We start from the raw sequence: 20,935 nt of genomic DNA, 5'->3' as shown, positions 1-20,935 counted from the left end.
GTACCTTTGACTATGGGGTATATCTATCAAGCTCCATACGGAGCTTGAAGCCCTGTGTTTCTGGCGAGCCTGAAGGCTCGCAAGAAACACCAGTTATGAAGCAGCGATCTAAAGACCGCTGCTCCATAACCTGTCCGCCTGCTCTGAGCAGGCGGACAGACATCGCTGCAATTCAACCCGATCGGGTTGATTGACAACCCACCACTGGAGGCTTATTGGCCGTGAATCTGCAGGGGGCGGCGTTGTACCAGCAGCTCACAAGAGCTGCTGGTGCAATACTGAATACGGAGAGCGTATTGCTCTCCACATTCAGCGAGGGCTGTCGGACCTGATCCGCACTGTCGGATCAGGTCCGACAGACCTTTGCTAAATAGGCCCATATGTTTGAATAAACATTTTCTGTTAATATATGGTTCTGTGAATTTGCATGTTTTGAAGACTGAGAGGCGTGCAGTCACCTTTGTTCCACGGGCATCAAGTTTCAGCCAGGTGCTCTGTACCGGTTGTATTTTTGCTTGACACTTACCTCTTAATGGGTTTTCCATTACCCACCTTGCCCCTCAAACTAATCTATAAAGAATACTTCAACCAGAATCTTTTTATCTAACTTGTAGCACCACCCTTTACCAACCCCTGCACTGGCTCATATATGCAAATGAATCAAACTCATACAAAATTGCATTAACCAGAAAAACTCTCAGTCTCACACCAAACTATATTTTTCCACTGTCTCCAATCATAATATAATTACACGCCATTGTTTTTTAAAATTTTTATGTTTTGGTTTTACAAAAATGCCAGATCCCTGTGAGAATGTGACATGATATGGGGGCAAATTAGCCATGTTAATGCTGAGATATTTACCTTCTGCTAGCAGATATTATCTATCATCTATCCATCCAGATAGGTAGAAACAGAACTGGCACTTACAGGAAGTGGGGTTATAAAGGAGGTGGTGATATAGCGAAGACTTCTGGAAAGTTTCTACCTACAGTAAAAAGGTGCATGGCAAGGACCTACCACAATGATTAGTTATGTTTTCTTAAATATTCCAAACTTAGAGGCATAGCACTAGATTCACAACATCATTTTTGTACTGTGCACCCATAGAGAAATGTTTCATATTATTTAAGTTTTTATTTTAAAATACTAATAATTTAAACAAAATATATCCTTAGTCACATATGAATAAACCTAAAGAGGCACTGCATATCAGCTTATTTTTTTGGTCTAAAAATTGTGACAAAAACAACTACTTAGATGTAATCTAAAACTTATAGAATAATATTAGATATGTACTTGCAGCTAACACCCATTGGCTAAAAAAAGGTACTTATTACTTATGTTCATTATCTAATTAGAATAATGAGCATTTTACTTATTACCCAATGAACACCAGTAGGAAGTATGAGCAATGAGAATGGAAAGATCATGTTCACTGGAGCTGTCTGATGTAGTGAAGCGAAGCTGCCAGATGTGCACTCAGTTCTTCTGCACTTTTACACATGACAGCTGTATTTGCATTAAGTTTGTAACAACATGATACATTTAGCGTTTAAAGGGACACTAAAGTAAAAATAAAGTTTCATGATTCAGATAGAGCATTTCCAATATACTTCCATTATCAAAACATGCACATTATGTTTATATGCACACATTATCAGGCTCCAGCTCCTATTGAGCATGCGCATAAGTGCACAGTATATACAGTTCATATATGCATTTTGTGATTGGCTGATGGCTGTCACATGACACGGGTTAGGAAAAATTGGATTAATTTTGCAATTTGCCAGAAAATATTCTTCTGCTCGTTTCAAATTCAAAGTGCTTTTTATTGTGTATTTGTCAGTTTTTCAAATGTACTGTATTTATTGATCCTTTATGACACATGAACAATCATGAGCCTGCCTAGGTACACTCCTATGGAAAGCAGCAAGGTTTTAACAAAGCATACTGAGAGAGCATAGTACATTTTATTATAGCTGTAAACAGGAATTTTTTTTATTGCATGCTCTATCTGAATCATGAAAGATTAATTTAGACTTTTATGTCCCTTTAAAACATGAACAAGGTAGCTAATTGTGGACTCCTGGCCAATAACTTGCGGTAATGCAATAGCATCCTTGTGTTGCCATAAGTAGTTTTCCATTCATTCAAAAACTTCCACAACATATCTTCTTGTTCCTAACACATACAAAAATCATTTTGGGGAATCAGATAAAATGTCACTGGAGAGAAAGATGTTGGAAAATCAAATGTAAGATGGAACTCCGCATAAAATATATATCAGCAGTGTTTTTATTGAGTGCTTAATAACACAAGTGTACACCAACTGCTCCATATCCCGCTAAAGTAATTTACAAGCAATTTTAAATAGATCAAAATACACACTTCTTTTTTTGTTCATTCAGGAAGTCCTCGGGGGCGGGGAAAGGGGAGAAACACAGCCTAGTTATGCACAGTGATTCTTGATTTCAAATGTTATATAAAAGTTTGTTCCCTGGAGCATGCACCCACCATGAAAGACTTAAAGTACAAAAAAAAAATCAATTCTTAACAAAAAAAAAAATCTAAATATATAGAAAGGAGACAACCAAAATTAAATTATACTCTCCTTCCAAAAGAAAATAAACAAAAAAAAACCAAAACATTGTTACAAGGCTTTCAAACAAAGCTCTAGACTATCACATATTCACACAAACTAAAATTCCCAGGTATTCCTTGGGGAAATTCAAGTTAAAGTCTTAATAAAAACAAAAAGAACATACAGTATTTTTTTTCACAAAATGTTTTTTTTAAAATAAAAAAAAGTCAAGGAAAAGGGCTATTGATGCACTTAGTGAATGTGCTTGCACAGGCTCAGTGTGTTCAGTTCTTATGTAGCGTATCTCTTGGTCCACTGCCTGGCCATTCTGTCATGCTCCGCTCTGTTGGTCATGTACTGAGTGGCGATGCTTCCGACCAGAGGATCAGCTTTAAAAAAGAGAAAATAAAATGTAATTAACTATATAATGAATTAACACAAACATTTATTGCCTAACAATGCTCAACGGTCAAATCCTTGTTTTATTATCTTTTAATTTCTGCTCTGAAAATGTTCCAGGGCTTTTTGCTTGTTCATTTTTGTGTTCATTAAAGGGACAGTCTAGTCAAAATTAAACTTTCATGATTCAGATAGGGCATGCAATTTTAAACAACTTTCCAATTTACTTCTATTATCTAATTTGCTCAATTCTTTAGATATTCTTTGTTGAATAAATAGCAATGCACATGTGTGAGCCAATCACACAAGGCCTCTATGTGCAGCAACCAATCAGCAGCTACTGAGCATATCTAGATATGCTTTTCAGCAAGTGATATCAAGAGAATGAAGCAAATTAGATAATAGAAGTAAATTAGAAAGTTGTTTAAAATGACATGCTCTTTCTAAATCACGAAAGAAAAAAAAAATTGGGTTTCATGTCTCTTTAATGGTTCAAAAAGATCATGCAGTTTTCAGAGATTTTTTATTCTACTTCTATTATCAAATTCACTTTGGTATCCTTAGCTAAAAAAAATACTTAGGCAGGTAGCTAGCAGGTGATTGGTGGCTATGCACATATGCCGCTTGTCATTGGCTCACCAGTTGTGTTCAGTTAGCTCCCAGTAGTGTATAATAGTTTTTATGTTATCGGGCCCATAGTCACATACAAGCAATGATACAATAACATGCTCGAACACATTAGAATATCTTCCTTGCTTGCACCTTAATGTCCTTATTGTGAACAATGCATAAATGAAGTAAATGTTCAGCCACTATCAGTCATTTTTGTATTACAGAGCTGTCGTCACATTTGCCCAGTCAACCTCTCCATGTGGACAATCTTGTCAGGCCAGTAAAATGGGTGCATAAAAAGAGCAAAATCAATGCATACTAAAAATGACAGGACAACTGTTACTGACAAAAAAAGTATGTTAAAGTGAGTAAAAAATAGACAATGTAAAATCCCTTCCACCATATGTTAAGTTATAAAGAAAAATAAACTTATGTTCCCTCAAACATAATAGAGGACTTTTTTTTCCACAGAAATGCTTAGCAGTCAGTGTTTCCATTGGTGTAAGGATTCTTCAGATTTTAGAAGCAATGAGATGAGGAATTATTAATCCAATTTGCATATCAATACACAAAATCATTTGCACCAGTGGACATGCTGTTTGATGTGGATATCTGTGAAAAAAGTCACCTTTATATTGTTGAGAATAAGAGAGAGAATACACAGACAATCAGTAAAATCAGCAAACACACTAATGTTAAAATAATATTCTATTCAGTTTCTACTCATTACACTAAACCATACTTTTGTGTTATTCGGTTTCTCTCATTGAGGAAGCACAAAAATAATTTTAATTGGACAAAGAATGATTTTTATTATAATTCCATTTCATGCCTTTAAATTCTGACAGTGCAATGAAATCACTTATACACGGTAGAACTCCTAACTCCCAGGTTTTTATTATGCAAAACTAGTCTATTGGAATAACTCTGTTTTTATGAGTGCCTCACATAAAAAGTGATACGCTCCATCTGTCCTCACCCCAAGGGGACAGGATGCTTCTGATTGTTCTAAACACTGTGCAGCATTAGCAGAAAACAATAAATGTGCATTTTAGAGAACGCTGGCAAATATGTGGGAAAAGTGTCACCTCCAAATATGCTTTATATAGCATCAATCAACACTTTAAATTTTCTAGAAACCAAAATTTGTATATAGAATATTTGCTATATTACTGGCTCTAACATGGGTCAGAAATTGATTGTGATCTAGTTTCAAAGGTGCTTCACTTCTTTTCTCTTTGTATGATAGTAAAGAATATTGTACCTCAGTCAACATACTAAACATACAATACATACAACATTTATCAGTCAGCAGTATAATTCAGTGTGCACACAAGTTATATATAATATAAAAGTGCACACACACACACATACAATAAAAAACAAGGGCAGAGTATTACTAGAAACCATTGGGCCCTGGGGTAATAAATCACCTTGAACGAGTAAGCAATGTTAAAGAAGGCGTTTCTGCTTGACAGATTTGTGGTAGCAGACTTGCTTATGTGAGCCTGTACGGCAACACCTAAAAACCTGCAAATGCAGCTTGATAAATCTTCCCTATAGTTCAATAATTGAACTACAAAACAATCAATTGTGGATTTTGTATATAAAGTATATTTAAAACACTAAGAACACAAGAGCAATGTTTTATCCACCACTGGGATCTTTTAAAGGTTACACTGACTGCACTCAGTGATACAATTAATTCTTTGAACACCTGAGTGACAGCAGAATGTTGGTGCACCATTTGGGGCTCTATAAAGCCTAGCTGTTTGGTGAATAAGTTCCCCTCTCATCTAGTAGTTACACTATGACAAGAGTTAAACATGCTTGTAATGAAACAATATATATACATTGTATAAGGAAGCAACAAATCGATAACTAACGTACGATGGGTGTAAGTAGAAATCACTGGGCCACAGGCTAAGTGTAAGAAAGTGCCCCAACTTCTTCAAACTCTATGGTGTGCACACATCTGTGTTCCTGATTTGAGACCAGTGCCTGCAAATGCCAGTCTCCCACCAAACTCTGCTTGAATGCCCATGCACTCCCTCAACACGTGGGCAATTGTTGCTCATATCTGCAAGCATGGTCAGTCTCCTGGGGATCACCAGTACTCACACAGACATGGGTAAAGCCTGCAGCTAACTACCAGGGACTGCACTGGCTCCTGGTCTGTGGGACCTTTGTTCCTCCCAGCAGTTGCACCACAATATAGGTCATTAAATAATGCAGGAGGGAGGAACGTAGCTGGGCCAGGTCACCACTGCGCCCCCTGAGATCCCCATTGTTACACCAGTGTACACCAGAGATTACCTGTTTTACATAAAGTGTATTTTATAAAGTTAAAAACTCTCATTATAATGACATAATTAAAATATAAACCTTTTCGTGTTCATTTTTCCCAAAATACCATCTTCGATTCCTTTGAATAAAGATCTCTCAGATTTTGAGTACAGTAATATATATGTGTACAATTTCTTTCTACAATGCACTAGTATAAATATAGCATTATCTCTGTTCATTGATAAACATAGATCTGTTGTGAAAACATAAGCAGGATAAAGTTTAATTTAATCACGTGATATCCTTTTACTGCTTATAGATTATGTAGCATCACAGGAAATGCACACAATAAAAAGATACATAACCGTCTCTAAAGACACAAAAGTATAAAAGTGGAATTTCCAGAGACCGAGATGCTTTGTACACAGAATGCCAGGCTGTCTATCATGCCACCTGTTACAGTTTATGATTATATTTTTGCAGATGAGAGATAAATGGGTATCATGTTTTCTTAGCCTTGTTTCTACAGTAGATTTGCATAATCAACAAGTAATAAAAAGAAAATACACTTACTCTGAATTTGAAATGAACAGCAGATTTTTTTTTATGAATTTCAAAATGTATTATATCTGCAGGCCCCCTGTATCATGTGACAGTGCTCAGCCAATCACAGACTATGAACTCTTATACATGCTCAGTAGTAGCTGGTGCCTCAGAAAGTGGTCATATAAAAAGACTGTGCACAATTTGATAATGAAGTAAATCGGAAGTCTCATGCTCTATCAAAATCATATTATATTTATTTAACTATAATTTTGCAATTAACTACTGTGCATTTTCTCTCTAAGGGTAATACAACTAGACTATATGATATGATCTAGACTCTGTAGAGCAGGGGCTGGCTACCCTTCAAGAGTACTGTGCTAAAGTAATACTATAAAATGATCGGCATGCCAGACTATTTTACATAGAAACATAGACCATGTACCATTTTGGTAGCCCTCCTATAGAAACATAGATATTGACGGCAGATAAGAGCCATAGGCCCAGCAAGTCTGCCCGACCTTACCTAACAGTATAAACTTATCTAGTTTGTAGGATAGCCCTATGCTTGTCCCATGCATTTTTAAAGTCCCCCACAGTGTTTGTTGCTACTACCTCTTGAGGAAGTTTATTCCATAAATCAATCACTCTTTCTGTAAAGAAGTGCTTCCTCAAATTACTCCTGAATCTACTACCCTTTAGCTTGAGCTCATTTTTTTTTTTTAAATTAGGCTTTAAAATGATAATTAATCATCTATAGTTTATTATTATTATTGTATTATTATTATTACATTGTAGTAGTAGAATAATAATAAAAAAATAAATAAAAATAAAAGCAGTGAAGAGAAGAACAGATTTAAACTTGGTTGTCACGTTACAGGAAAGCCAGGCAAAATTTTATCTTGGCTTATTGCAATACCATCTCCTGATAGGAAAAACATAGGAATCCATTTTGGAAGCCATAAAATCTAGATCTTATTGCTTTCATATTTACCAGGAGAACCACATTTTAGTATTCTCACCACGGCTGTTTAGCACCAGTTTTCTGCCTAACTGCAGCTCATGCCTCAGAAGTCTGAAGCTGTAATATATGTAACAATTATCCACAGCAACTGAATACAATGTATTATAGACACCCAGTGAGAAACTCAAATGAGCAAAGTATACATAGAGATATTTTCATTTGCTGGCAAAGACAAATATAATGACCCATTATCATACAACCAAGCTAGGAGGAAATGAAAGTTCAATTGATTTTACTCAGTAGTATTAAACTGAAGTAGTGTAATGTAGGAGAGCACAATATTAAAAGCCTATATAAATTATTCATGTAAATGTTACCTGGATCAGAAAACTCATTTTAAAATATATTTTTTTTAAGGAACAGGAAACCCCAAATTTTTTTTCATGATTTGGATAGAACATACAATTTCAACTTTCCAATTTACTTCTATTATCAAATTTGCTTCATTCTCTTGTTATCAATTGCTGAATGAACATCATTGCACTACTGGCAGCCAGCTGAACAAACCTAGTTATCCAATCACAAGAAACAAATGTGTGCAGACACCAATCAGAAGCTAGCTCCCACTAGTGTAGGATATGTGCGTATTCTTTTTCAACAAGGGATACCAAAAAAACAAAGCACATTTGAAAATAGAAGTGAATTTAAAACTTTCTTAAAATGACAAGCTCTATCGGAATCATGCAAGTTTAAGTTTGATTTTTCTATCCCTTTAAAGATTGAAAACATTGTCAAATAATCTCCCCATAACCACATTTGTAACTTGCAAAGTTACAGATTAAAATCTTTAAAGCATTTTCTGCAAATGGCTCACTTATTTGACTTATATCTATTACTGTAACTCTGTGCACTAACTGAATTGGCACTTTAACAATTAGGGACATGTTTTTAAGGAAACTAACAGAATACATTAATAAACCACAGTGGTGTTTTTATCATAAACAGTGTACCAAAACACTTATATCCTAGACAAATGTATGTGAGCCTGAAATCAATTTAATAAAATTGCGCAATCAAATAATTGTAGCACACATTAGCCTCTTTAGAGTTAACATGCGGGTCATCCCTCTGGCAGTAAAGAAATTAATTTGACATGTATAGGTCAAATCTATCAATCTGCAGATCAATACTGTCATCATTATACAACTATTTAAGGCAGGCAAGCAGATAATAGGAAATTATTAAATATTTAAAGGAGAACTACTGAAGTTAAATGCAGTCCTGTCTTGGCCAGAATTGAGCATTTTTTTAAAAATGTATTTTTGATATATACAGTATATATATATGTATGCGAGTGTGTGTGTGCGCAAAAATTAAAGCAGCTTGGCTTTGTTTGATGGCTTCTGACCAGCCATCTTCCCCTTAAAGGGGCATTATACAACAAAGAAAAGATTTGGGCTAATTAAATAACGTGGTTGATATAGACAAAGTTAGTAATTAACATGCATTATCTATTTTGCTGCTAAAAATGAGGAAGAAACTTGCAGTTCTTTCACTGCGTATGTTTACGGGCGTAATACGCACTAGTTATAGAGCTAAGGTTTTTACCTCCCTCCCTAACTAGGATGGTTACAGGCAGCCATCATGCTGGAGCTGTTTGCTTGATTTAAAGGGACAGTCTAGTCCAAAATAAACTTTCACGATTCAGATAGGGCATGCAATTTTAAACAATTTTCCAATTAACTTTTACCACCAATTTTGCTTTGTTCTCTTGGTATTCTTAGTTGAAAACTAAACCTAGGGGGTTCATGAGCTAATTTCTAAGCCTTCAAGGCTGCCTCTAATCTCAGGGCATTTTGACAGTTTTTCACCACTTAGCTCTTGTGTGTCATATAGATAACAATGTGCTCACGCATGTGGAGTTCCTAGGAGCCAGCACTGATACAAGATAATCACAGAGGTAAAAAACAAAATTTATGCTTACCTGATAAATTTCTTTCTTTCCGGATATGATGAGTCCACAACGTCATCAATTACTGTTGGGAATATCACTCCTGGCCAGCAGGAGGAGGAAAAGAGCACCACAGCCAAGCTGTTAAGTAGCACTGCCCTTTCCACAAATCCCAGTCATTCGACCGAAGGGAAATGCAAAAAAGGAGCAACACAAAGATGTAGAGGTTCCTGAGGTTTATTAAAAAATGATTGTCTTACAAAAAAAAGGGAGAGGTTGTGGACTCACCATATCCGGAAATAAATAAATTTATTAGGTAAGCATACATTTTGTTTTCTTTCTTAAGATATGGTGAGTCCACGACATCATCAATTCCTGTTGGGAACCAATACCCAAACTAGAGGACACAGAAGACTAGGGAGGGAGAACAAGACAGGCAGACCTAAACAGAAGGCACCACCGCTTGAAGAACCTTTCTCCCAAAAGAAGCCTCACCCGAGGCAAAATTATCAAATTTGGAAAAGTATGCAGAGAAGACCAAGTTGCAGCCTTGCAAATCTGTTCCACAGAAGCTTCATTTTTGAAGGCCCAAGAAGAAGAGACAGCCCTAGTGGAATGAGCTGTAATTCTCTCAGGAAGCTGCTGACCAGCAGTCTCATAAGCAAAACAAATTATACTTCTCAACCAGAGGAAAAGAGAAGTAGCGGTAGCCTTCTGACCCTTACAATTTCCTGAGAAACAAACAAACAGGGCAGAAGACTGGTGAAAATCCTTAGTCGCCTGTAGGTAGAATTTTAGAGCACTAGACTGAAATCCCAAGGAACCGCCAAGGCATCTATCAGAGTGGCCTGCGGATCTCTTGACCTTGAACCGTACCTTGGAAGCTTGGCGTTCTGCTGCAACGTCATCAGATCCAACTCCGGCACCCCCCATTTGAGGGTTAACCTGGAAAACACCTCCGGATGGAGAGCGCACTCCCATGGATGAAAAGTCTGTCTGCTCAGGAAGTCCGCTTCCCAGTTGTCCACCCCTGGAATGTGGATGGCAGATAGACAGCAACTGTGAGTTTCCGCCCACAGAACAATCCGAGCCACCTCCTTCATGGCTAAGGAACTCCAAGTTCCTCCCTGGTGGTTAATGTAAGCCACAGAGGTGATATTGTCGAAATGGAACCTGATAAACTGGGCTAAGGACAACTGAGGCCAAACCATCAGAGCACTGGAAATCACTCTCAACTTCAAGATATTTATGGGAAGAGCAGACTCCTCCCAAGTCCATAGTCCCTGCGCCTTTAATGAGACCAAGACTGCTCCCACAGCCCAGCAGGCTGGCATCCGTGGTGACATTCACCCAGGAAGGTCTCCGGAAGCATGTTCTAGAGACAGATGCTCCTGAGAAAGCCACCACAGGAGAAAGTCTTGAGTCGCCTGATCTAGATCTATCCTCTGAGACAGATCTGAGGCAGAGCTCTCAAATGGAATCGAGCAAAGGGAATGATGCCCATGAAAGCGACCATCAGACCAATTAACTCCATACATTGAGCCACTGATGGCTAAGCAGTCGACTGCAAAGTGAGGCAAGATGAAAGAATTTTGGATTTTCTGACCTATGTCAGAAATATTTTCATAGATAGGGAATCTATTATGGTCCCTAAGAAAACTATCCTTGTAGCTGGAACAAGGGAACTCTTTTCCAGATTCACTTTTCAACCGTGGGAACGTAGAAAAGACAACAAGATCTCTGTATGAGAGTTTGCTTGTTGAAAAGATGGCGCCTGAACCAATATGTTGTCCAGGTAGGGCGCCACTGCAATTCCCCGAGACCTGATCACTGCCAAGAGAGCCCCTTGAACCTTTGAGAAAATTCTGGGAGCTGTGGCAAGTCCAAATGGAAGAGCCACAAACTGAAAGTGTTTGTCTAGAAAGACGAATCTCAGGAATTTGTGATGATCCCTGTGGATGGGAATATGAAGATACGCGTTCTTCAGGTCTATGGTCGTCATGAACTGACCCTCTTGGACCAAAGGAAGAATAGAGCGAATGGTTTCCATTTTGAAGGACGGTACTCTGAGAAACTTGTTGAGACCTTTCAGGTCTAGAATAGGACGAAAAGTTCCCTCTTTCTTGGGAACCACGAACAGATTTAAATAGAATCACAGACCCTGTTTTCTTACAGGAACTGGAACTATCACTCCCAGGGAAGAAAGATTGTGAACACATTTGAAGAACGCCTCTCTTTTTATCTGGTATGCAGATAATCTTAAGAGGTGGAACCTGCCCCTGGGAGGAAAGGTCTTGAATTCTAATTTGTAACCCTGAGATACTAAGTCCACATGCCAAGGATCTAGGACATTTTGTATCCATGCTTGATAAAACTGAGAAAGTCTGCCCCCCACTTGATCCAATCCCGGATGGGGGAAAACCCTTCATGCTGATTTAGACTCAGCTGCAGGTCTCTTTGATTGCTTCCCCTTGTTCCAAGACTGATTGGGTTTCCAAGAAGACTTGGACTGTTCCTGCTTGGAAAAGGACAAGGAGGACTTTGCTCTGAAATTGCGAAAGGAACGAAAATTACTCTGAAGACCCTTAGGTCTGTTCTTTTTGTCTTGTGGTAGAGAAGATCCTTTTCCACCTATAATATCAGAAATTATTTCTGTCAGACCAGGTCCAAATAAGGTTTTACCCTTGTAAGGAATCGCCAGAAGCTTGGACTTAGAGGAAACATCGGCTGACCACGATTTCAGCCACAATGCTCTGCGCTTTCTGAGCGAAGCCAGATATCTTGTCTCCCAGTTTAATAACCTCCATGGAAGCGTTGTAATAAAGGAATTAGCTAGCTTAAAGGGACACTCAAGTCAAAATTAAACTTCATGATTCAGATACAACTTTCCAATTTACTTCCATTAACAAAATGTGCACAGTCTTTTTATATTTATACTTTTTGAGTCACCAACTCTTACTGAGCATGTGCATGAATTCAAAGCATATACGTATATGCATTTGTGATTTGCTGATGACTGTCACATGATACAGGCGGAGTGGAAATAGACATAACTTTGCAATTTATTTAACAAAAATCTACTACTCATTTGAAGTTCAGACAAAGTGCTATTGCATTGTCTTCTTATCATGCATTTGTTGATTATGTAAATCTACAGTGTTGACTGGTCCTTTAAGAGCTTTAATCCTGTCTTGGATCTCCTCTAAGGGAGTCTCTACCTGAAGCAAATCAGAAAAGGCGTTGAACCATTGGAGACCTTGATGAACATACTTTTTCTTCAAATAAGCCTCCAGCTTTTTGTCCATTGGATCCTTAAAGGAGCAGCTATCCTCAATAGGAATAGTAGTTCTCTTAGCCAGAGTAAAAATGGACCCTTCTACTTTAGGCACCGTTTGCCATGACTCTTTAATGATGTCAGCAATAGGAAACATCTTTTTAAAGACAGGTCTATTCTCTGTAGCACTGTCTGGCACAGGAAATACCTCCACAGAAGAAGGAACATCAAAGTATTTATTAAGTTTACTAGACTTCTTAAGGTTGACAACGACAGGAGTATCGGAGTCGTCCAAAGTAGCCAAAACCTCTAACAGTACACGGAGGTGTTCAGGCTTAAATCTGAAGGATACAACTTCAGCATCAGAAGAAGGAATTATACTGTTTGAATCTGAGATTTAACCCTTTAGAAGCTACCAACATATCCTCCTCATCAGAATTATGAGAAAGGGCCACTTGGGTAGCAGAAGCTGGAGCAGAAACCCTACTATCTAAATTTCTAATTTTCCTCTTGTGTTTTCCCTGTAGCATGGGAATGGCAGCTAATGCCGCAGATACCGCAGAAGATACCAGGGCAGCAATCTCTGCTTGTAAATAAACTCCTTCAGGAAGTTGAGAGGAACCACAGGGTACTGCATGTGATTCCATTAAGGCTTGAGACGGCTGAGAAGAAAACGGTGGCAATGTCTGAACAGCATCATCCTGAGAGACGTTTATCTTTATGTTTTAAGGTCCTCTATATACATGAGGAAGAAAATTGCAAGGGTGGCACAATTTGATTTTCTAAACAAAGCAGGCACCTGTCCATAGGAGCAAAAATTAGCAAAAAGGAAACTTTTTTTTTTTTTTAATTAAGGTACTGTCCCTTTAAAATAAAAATTGTGGTATAATTTTGACTAAAAAGACAAACTGCATCTACACCATATACAGTGTTAATGCACAGTCACTGTAATAATTCTTGCCAAGCAAAGTAAATTAGTCTTTCTAATCACACCTCTACACCCAGCCTGTGACTGAGGTGCCTACCTGCCCCCTCGTAATGATTGAGTGTCAAGTTAGATCGGACTCTGCCGGAGAAACATTCGCAACCGCTCCGAATGCTTCCAAGGAGCTGAACTAAAAGGTCACGTGACCGGCCTGTGAAGCTGTGCCACTTTTCTAAAGCGCGCACTTCAAGGCGGAAGAGGACTGCAATAAAAACTAAGCCGTTTCCTGTAGCTCATAGCCAGCTTAAAAAATATCATCTGACATCATCAAAGTTCCCAACACACCTCTTTCCTAAATAGTACCAAAACTAAATGTCATGTGTCAAATTAACCCTGCATAAACTCATGAACCAACAATAAGGGGTTAACTCCTTCGTCTCCACAAAGGAATTTAACCCCTGTCTCCAGATCACATACACAGTGTGCCTGCTTACTGCCATAAACAATCATGAACACAGGATTCTAGTCCTAATTATATTGCAGTCTTTAGGTTAACACCTTCAGTGCCAGCCTCCCAGCCCATGAAGACAAAAAGCACTTACCTGCACATCTAGCTGTCCGGCAGGAGGACAGCTCACACGGTATGAAAGGACCCACTCCTTACAGAGACCTGTGGAAAAAAGAAAGAACAGAGTAAACCTACTCTGGCTTTCTATAATAGGGCAGCAACATGTTAGGAAAATGCAGTGAGGCCCACCTCACAAGTTCCAAACTGCTTTAAAGCCACCACTACCCTACTGAAGGGATTAACGTGAAATACGGCTAGAATGCAAAACTAGGGAATGGGTAATAGAGGGATTATCTATCTTTTAAAACAATAAACATTCTGGTGTAGATTGTCACTTTAATGTACAGTATATATTGAACCTATTTTAATTTCATGTGATGTAGAAAAGTGGGACAAGCCTTTTAAAGGGATACTAAACCCAATTTTTTTCTTTCATGATTCACGCAATTGTAAGCAACTTTCTAATTTACTCCTATTATCAATTTTTCTTTGTTCTCTAGCTATCATTTCAGCACATGGGTAGCGCTTGCTGATTGGTGGCTTTATATAGCCACCAATCAGAAAATTTGGGTTTAGTATCCCTTTAAACAGAAAACCATCATAAAGTATTTACAATTTATGTGAAACTGCTCACTGAAAATACTGTATTTGTAACAAGCCATTATCTTAAACAGACTTTACCCTGACCTCTCAGTCATCACAGTAATCTTTAACACCCCCAGAGGAAATAGGATACAGCCAAAACCATGGCATTCATTTCAAGGTTTAGGATAAAGAAGAGGCGATAATCAGTACTGTCAGCAGTATAGGTTTAGCTCAAAAAGGATGATGCACCAATTTTACAAAATTAAATATGTATTTGACTTTATATATAAAAACAATTAGTAATTAAAACTTACATATAAACACACTCATATGCAAAAAAGAACCCACAGAGAAAGAACATACATGAGACACATATGGGAAGATGTACAGATGAGTGTGCTATGGGGAAGTGGGGCCAGATAGAAAAAAATTGGGTGTAGCATTGTGGTACCCTGGTCTAAGGCTAGACATGTCTGGACAAGTGGCTCTTACACATGCACGTGCACACATACACACACACGTGCGCATCAGGTAGCAGGGCCCTTTAATGAAACGTAACTGCCCTATGGTCGCATCTTTGTTTCTGTTTTGACATTTAGAAGCTCTTCAATGGTGAATCTATGAACACTAAAAATGTGCAACCTTTAGTTAATGACCTGAGTTACAGCACAATCTATTTTATTCCAAACATCTCTGCATTTGAATCAGCTCTTCTTTCATTAACATTTTATTTGCCGTTTGAACATACACAAACAGAATAGGGATAAACCACTAACAATAACTGACTTCTGCTTAAAGGGACCCAAATATGTTTTATTTCATGATTTAGAAAGAGAATGCAATTTTAAACAACTTTCCAATTTACTTCTCTAATTTGCTTAATTTTCTTGATATCCTTTGTTAAAAATCATATCTAAATAGGCTCAGTAGCTGCACATAAATGCCTGTTTGATTGGCTCACCCATGTGCATTTATATTTCTTCAACAAAGGATATCTAAAGAATGAAGCAATTTAGATAACAGAAGTATATGGAATTTTAATTAAAATTGTATGCTGTATCTGAATCACGAAACATTTTCACCTAGATTTAGAGTTGTGTTACGGTGCATTACGGCTTTTAACGCTGTAAAATTGGCCATTACGCTGGAATGGCCAGGAACACATATTACAAGCGGTGTTGGTATAGCTGTAACGCAAGCATTTTAGCCTGTAACGCAATGTCCATTCCGCACTCAAAAAATTATGTTTTTGTGTGGGATTTTCATAGCGCTGGTATTACAGGCTGTGCGGTCCGGCTAAAATGCTTGCGTTACAGCCTATACCGACACGAGCCATACCGCCATCTGAGAGCAGTTAATAATTTAATTTAGTGGCAGCGATGTCGGCGAGCGTCTGTTTAGGGTTTAATCATTTTATTTAGTGCGGCGATGTCAGGGAGTGGCGGATTAGGGGTTAATAGCTTTTATTAGTGGCGGCGATGTTGGGGAGCGGCGGATTAGGGGTTAACTTCAGGTGTTTATTTCTGACACTCTCTCCCCATTGATGTCTATGGGGGAAAGCGCGCAGGAGCACATCAAATCAGTCCTTGAATTTTGTGCGGTATGGAGCTTAACGCCGCCATATCGCACACACGGAGGCTTTTCAGTAACTTGTAATGGCAGCGCTATGGAGTGTGAAATAATGCAACTTTTTTGGCGTTAGTTTCGCACCCTGTTTAGCTCAAAACTCGTAATCTAGGCGTTTGTGTTTTATGTCCCTTGAAGGGGAAGATACAAATACAGGGTTATTTCCCTGGGACCCACTTAACTGGATATTTTATTATATGTGATATTTAGGTATATCACAACATTTTTTTCTTTTTAATGTGGCTAAGTTCAGGAAGACCCCGTGTCTCTGGTATCCGTACACACACACTGTGCACTTATTCCCAAGGTTTAAAGGAATAGGAAGGTCAACACTGAAATGCACATGGTGCGTTTAAATAGAAACATTGTTGCTAAATACTTTTATTAGCAAATATGCTTCTAGTAAAAGTTATTACATTTTTCAGCGGCATACGCACGTATGCTGTGAGGGTTCCTGCACCAGTATTCAAGCTCAGAGAGCTGGCAGTGATGTGTATTGCATCTGTGAATACTTCATTTGTGTCATACAAGCCACTGCTGACTCTGAAAAGGTGTGGTGCTTGAATGCTGGTGCATGGGGCACTTATGGCATATTTCACTTGTCTAACACTCCCTACTGGGACCTACATTTGCTGCAGATTGACTGCACCAACAACATACTACACAGGGGTTGTTTAGAGCAGCATTCAAGTTAATTTTCACCTAGCCTTAACTGACCATAATCCATACCTCCCAACCATCTTGTTTCTTTGTGGGATTGTTACAGGTTGGGGGGCTCAACCCATAGTGAATAATTTTATCTGTAAATAATTAAGGACCAAGAAATTAACATCACAATATTGAATACCGTTAAAGGGACTTACAACTCTTTTTCATGATTTAGAGAGAGCATACAATTTTAAATAGATTTCTGATTTACCTGTATTATCAAATTTGCTCCATTTTCTTGGTATCCTTTGTTGAAGGTGCAGCAATGCACTACTAGGAGCTAGCTGAACACAGCCAATGATGAGAAACATATATGTGCAGTCACCAATCACCATTTAGCTCCCAGTAGTGCTTTGCTGCTCCCAAGCCTAGCCAGGTATACTTTTCAACAAAAGCTACCAAAAGAACAAAGCAAGTTAGGTAATAGAAGTGAATTGTAAAGTTGTTTCAAATTGTATGCTCTATATGAATTGCTTACCTAAAATTGAATTTTCTTCCGTGGGAAAGAGTCCACAGCCGCATTAATTACTTTTGGGAAATAAGAACCTGGCCACCAGGAGGAGGCAAAGACACCCCAGTCAAAGGCTTAAATACTCCTCCCACTTCCCCTCATCCCCCAGTCATTCTGCCGAGGAACAAGGAACAGTAGAAGAAATATCAGGGTGAAAATGTGCCAGAAGAATACATCTAAGACGCCCCACATAAAAAAAACGGCGAGGGGCCGTAAATTCTTTCCCACGGAAGAAAATGAAATTATCAGGTAAGCATAATTTATGGGTATTTTTCCTAATGGGAAAGAGTCCACAGCCGCATTCATTACTTTTGGGACAACCATACCCAAGCTAAAGAGGATACCGAATGCCAAAACGTGAGGGAACAATAGGCAGCCCATTCTGAGAGCACCACGCCTGAAACCAATACCCAACAAAAACCCTGCTTCGTCTAAAGCCGAGAAAACTTTAAAAAGGAAAGGCCCCAAGGACACTGATCAGCAGATAGTCCAGAGGCCTAGCTAGAGACAGCAAAATCAGACTCAACTGAGCCAACAGTCCTCCAGGAGACACCGTCGCCCAACAGTCGGTCCCTCACCGTTCACCCCTCACTAAAGAGGGGAACACCAGCCTAAACTCCCCAAGGGATAGGGCAAGGAAGAACCAAAGGGAAACCAAAAGGTCACCCCAAAATCCACAAAAGAAAAACCCCCAATAGCGAGCCCAGCTCACAAAGATACAAATGGATCCTGACAAACAAGGGGAGGCTACGCCCAGACCAAGCAGAAACCAGAGGTTTAGGACCGGGCATCTAAACAGAGAAACCCTTCTCTCAACATCGTGCAAAGCACCGAAAGACAACTGAAGACGGAGTCCTCACATTGTCAGAACTAAGAATACTTAAGTATTCAAACAAAAAAAAAGAACGTGCAACAGACCCAGGCAAAAAACCCTGAGTCAAGAACACGCAGCCATCATCAGGATGGCACAGAATACTTGCTGAGAAGTAAAAAGCGACCAGCAAGAGAACAGATTGCAAAAGAAAACTCCAGGACAGAGGGCACACTATAGGCAATCGAAGCCGCCAGACCTACACACAGGGCTCCAAAAGGGGAAGCACATAACGTCAACGAGGCCCACTGCACCCCCAAGAGAGAGAGGTTACACCCAGAAACCGAAGTGTATGGTAACCCTGGACCTTTTGCTTGCAAGCCTAGGGAGCTAGCTACTATGCCAACCTAGATCCTGAAAATGACAACGCATCTCAGAACCCACTCCCAGCCGGGCCAGCCCAAGCATCGGCAGGTCTGAAACAGGGGAACAGAAGAACCCCAACACCAGCTCAAAAAAGAGTGGAGAATGGCTACAGCCATCCCAACACAGCACGGGTGCCCACCCGACTCCTTAGAAGCAGACAACAAGGCTGTAGACCCAAAGGAATCTAACAAAAAGCCCACCATAGTCTCGACACGGAGCCAGCAAGACTCCAGGTGGAACGTAACAACCCAGAGAAAAACACCCCTCTCTGAAAGTTTAACTCTCAGTTTCAACCTCCTGAATCCAAGATAATCCCTCGAAAAAGGACTACACCTCCATAAGAAGAATAAGCCCCCCACCCTAAGAAAAGGGATGGGTCAAAAAGGCAGAGCACCTGCCCACAAGACACAAAGTCACAGGCTAAAGGAGAGATCAATCTCCAACGCAGATGAACTTGGAAGGAATCCCCCTAAGGAATTAGCTTGCTAACACACATCCTTTCAGGCAGTGGAAAGGACCTTGACGTGGTGCCTGAGCGTTTCCCATTTGGCCAGATGCGGTAACTAACCTTTCCAGTTGTGATTTTATCTTAGCTGTGAGCTAGCTGGTGAGTGCTGGGTGTCTCTATGTGTTGTAACACATCCAATGTGCGATATCTGCAGCAGAGACACTGCAAACCCATTCGCCTGCAGAGCAGTGAATCTATAAGGTTACCACAACAAGCTGACCAAGGGAAACCGACCATAAAGGCGTAATCCCAGCCCAAGGAGCATCAGCACACAAACAACCTGGCCAACCGTGACCAGGTCAATTAGTCCAAGTAAAAGGACATAGCTCAAGTTCCCAGGAACTGGGGAACCCCGAACCAGCTTTAGAGCCAAAAAGTCCGGCAACAATTACACAAAAAAAAAAACACTGAGCGAAGCCTCAGCAACTGGAAACACCAGGGAGAAAACAGAACCAAGCCCCCAATTGTTTAAACAAACAATATCCGAGAACGTAACACCCCGCCTGATATAAAAAAAACAGACCACAGGGAGATATCAATGCAATAACCAGATCAACCCGGATAACGAGATAACTCGCAAGCCCCGACTCAAGGCGTTAAAAGTCATACAACGACACTAGAGCCCATAGACTCTCAAACAGCTGCAGGACAACAGGCAAGGGGATACCCTAAGGCCAAAATCACTCGAGCAAAGGCTGGTCTCCGCATCACCTCCATACAATCAGAGGATCATAGAAAGAAAACGACGCACAGCATCCCCAGCTCCAAGCAGAGCCCAAGGAGACCATGCCCAGTGCCCCTAACAGGGAATGACCATATCCCGGAGGGGAACCCAGGTCCCTAAAAGGAGACCTAACTCACATGGAGACAACAGAGGAAGACCAAAAGGTCTCATAAAAAACATCTAGCCAGTACACAGTCAATGTGCAATAGCTGCAGCTGGTCACATTCTGCAACCCATTCGCTGCAAGGCAGCTGAACTACCCAATAAACTACTAGCTGCTGAGAACTAAGTCTAGAAGGACAATTCCCAGGGCCTCAAAAGAAAAAAGCCCAAACCGCCCAAATCGGCGGCAAGAGGGCACAAGCCCACCAACCTTTCACTACATGGAGAGGAGCTCTAGGGTCTGACAACCCCAGACACAAGAGAGAGAGATGCAGCAGAACTCCACTGACCCAGTCATCCAAATTGAAGGCTATAAGAACTGAGACAATCCTTCCTGTCTCACGGACCCACCGGTCCTCTAGAATGCTTAGTTGAACACAGAAGATAACATGAGCACTCGGCTCCTCTACCGGACCAGTCAAGCAGAGCGGCGCCACGTGTCGAACAGCTACCAGACAGAACTGAACCCAAACAGGATAAGCCTGCAATCCGGGTCCTAACCATCAAGCCCTCCCTCAGAGGGGAAGAAGGAAAACAGACAGGACATCCTATAGGATGAAAATAAAATACAAGGCAACCCGTAGGTTAACTCCCAAAAAGAAACAGGCCTACCGCAGGACCAGCCAAACGGAGCCCTGATCTTCCAAAAAAACTCCAAAAGATCTCAATACATGGACAATCAGGAGATTACATCATCCCCAAATGTCTAATGAGGTGCGCCATTCGAAGAGCAGACCACGAAGGCGCGCAATTCTGTAACGAAAGGTA

At 39.9% G+C, this 20,935-nt stretch overlaps 1 protein-coding gene across 1 annotated transcript in view; it reads right to left on the bottom strand.

Moving 5' to 3' along the window:
- Window positions 1–2,275: 2,275 nt before the first annotated feature.
- The window catches only part of LOC128661490 (ubiquitin-conjugating enzyme E2 E2), a 141,198-nt gene continuing 122,538 nt past the window's right edge, over window positions 2,276–20,935 (bottom strand). The window contains exon 4 of the mRNA XM_053715739.1: window positions 2,276–2,973. Within this exon, the coding sequence (XP_053571714.1) occupies window positions 2,876–2,973 (98 nt within the window). The 3' untranslated portion in view covers window positions 2,276–2,875. The remainder of the gene's footprint in view (window positions 2,974–20,935) is intronic.

This window comes from Bombina bombina, chromosome 5 (genome assembly GCF_027579735.1).
Source record: "Bombina bombina isolate aBomBom1 chromosome 5, aBomBom1.pri, whole genome shotgun sequence".
NCBI lineage: Eukaryota > Metazoa > Chordata > Amphibia > Anura > Bombinatoridae > Bombina > Bombina bombina.
The sequence above is the reverse complement of the archived record's forward strand: the minus strand, read 5'-3'. Positions and strand labels throughout refer to the sequence as shown.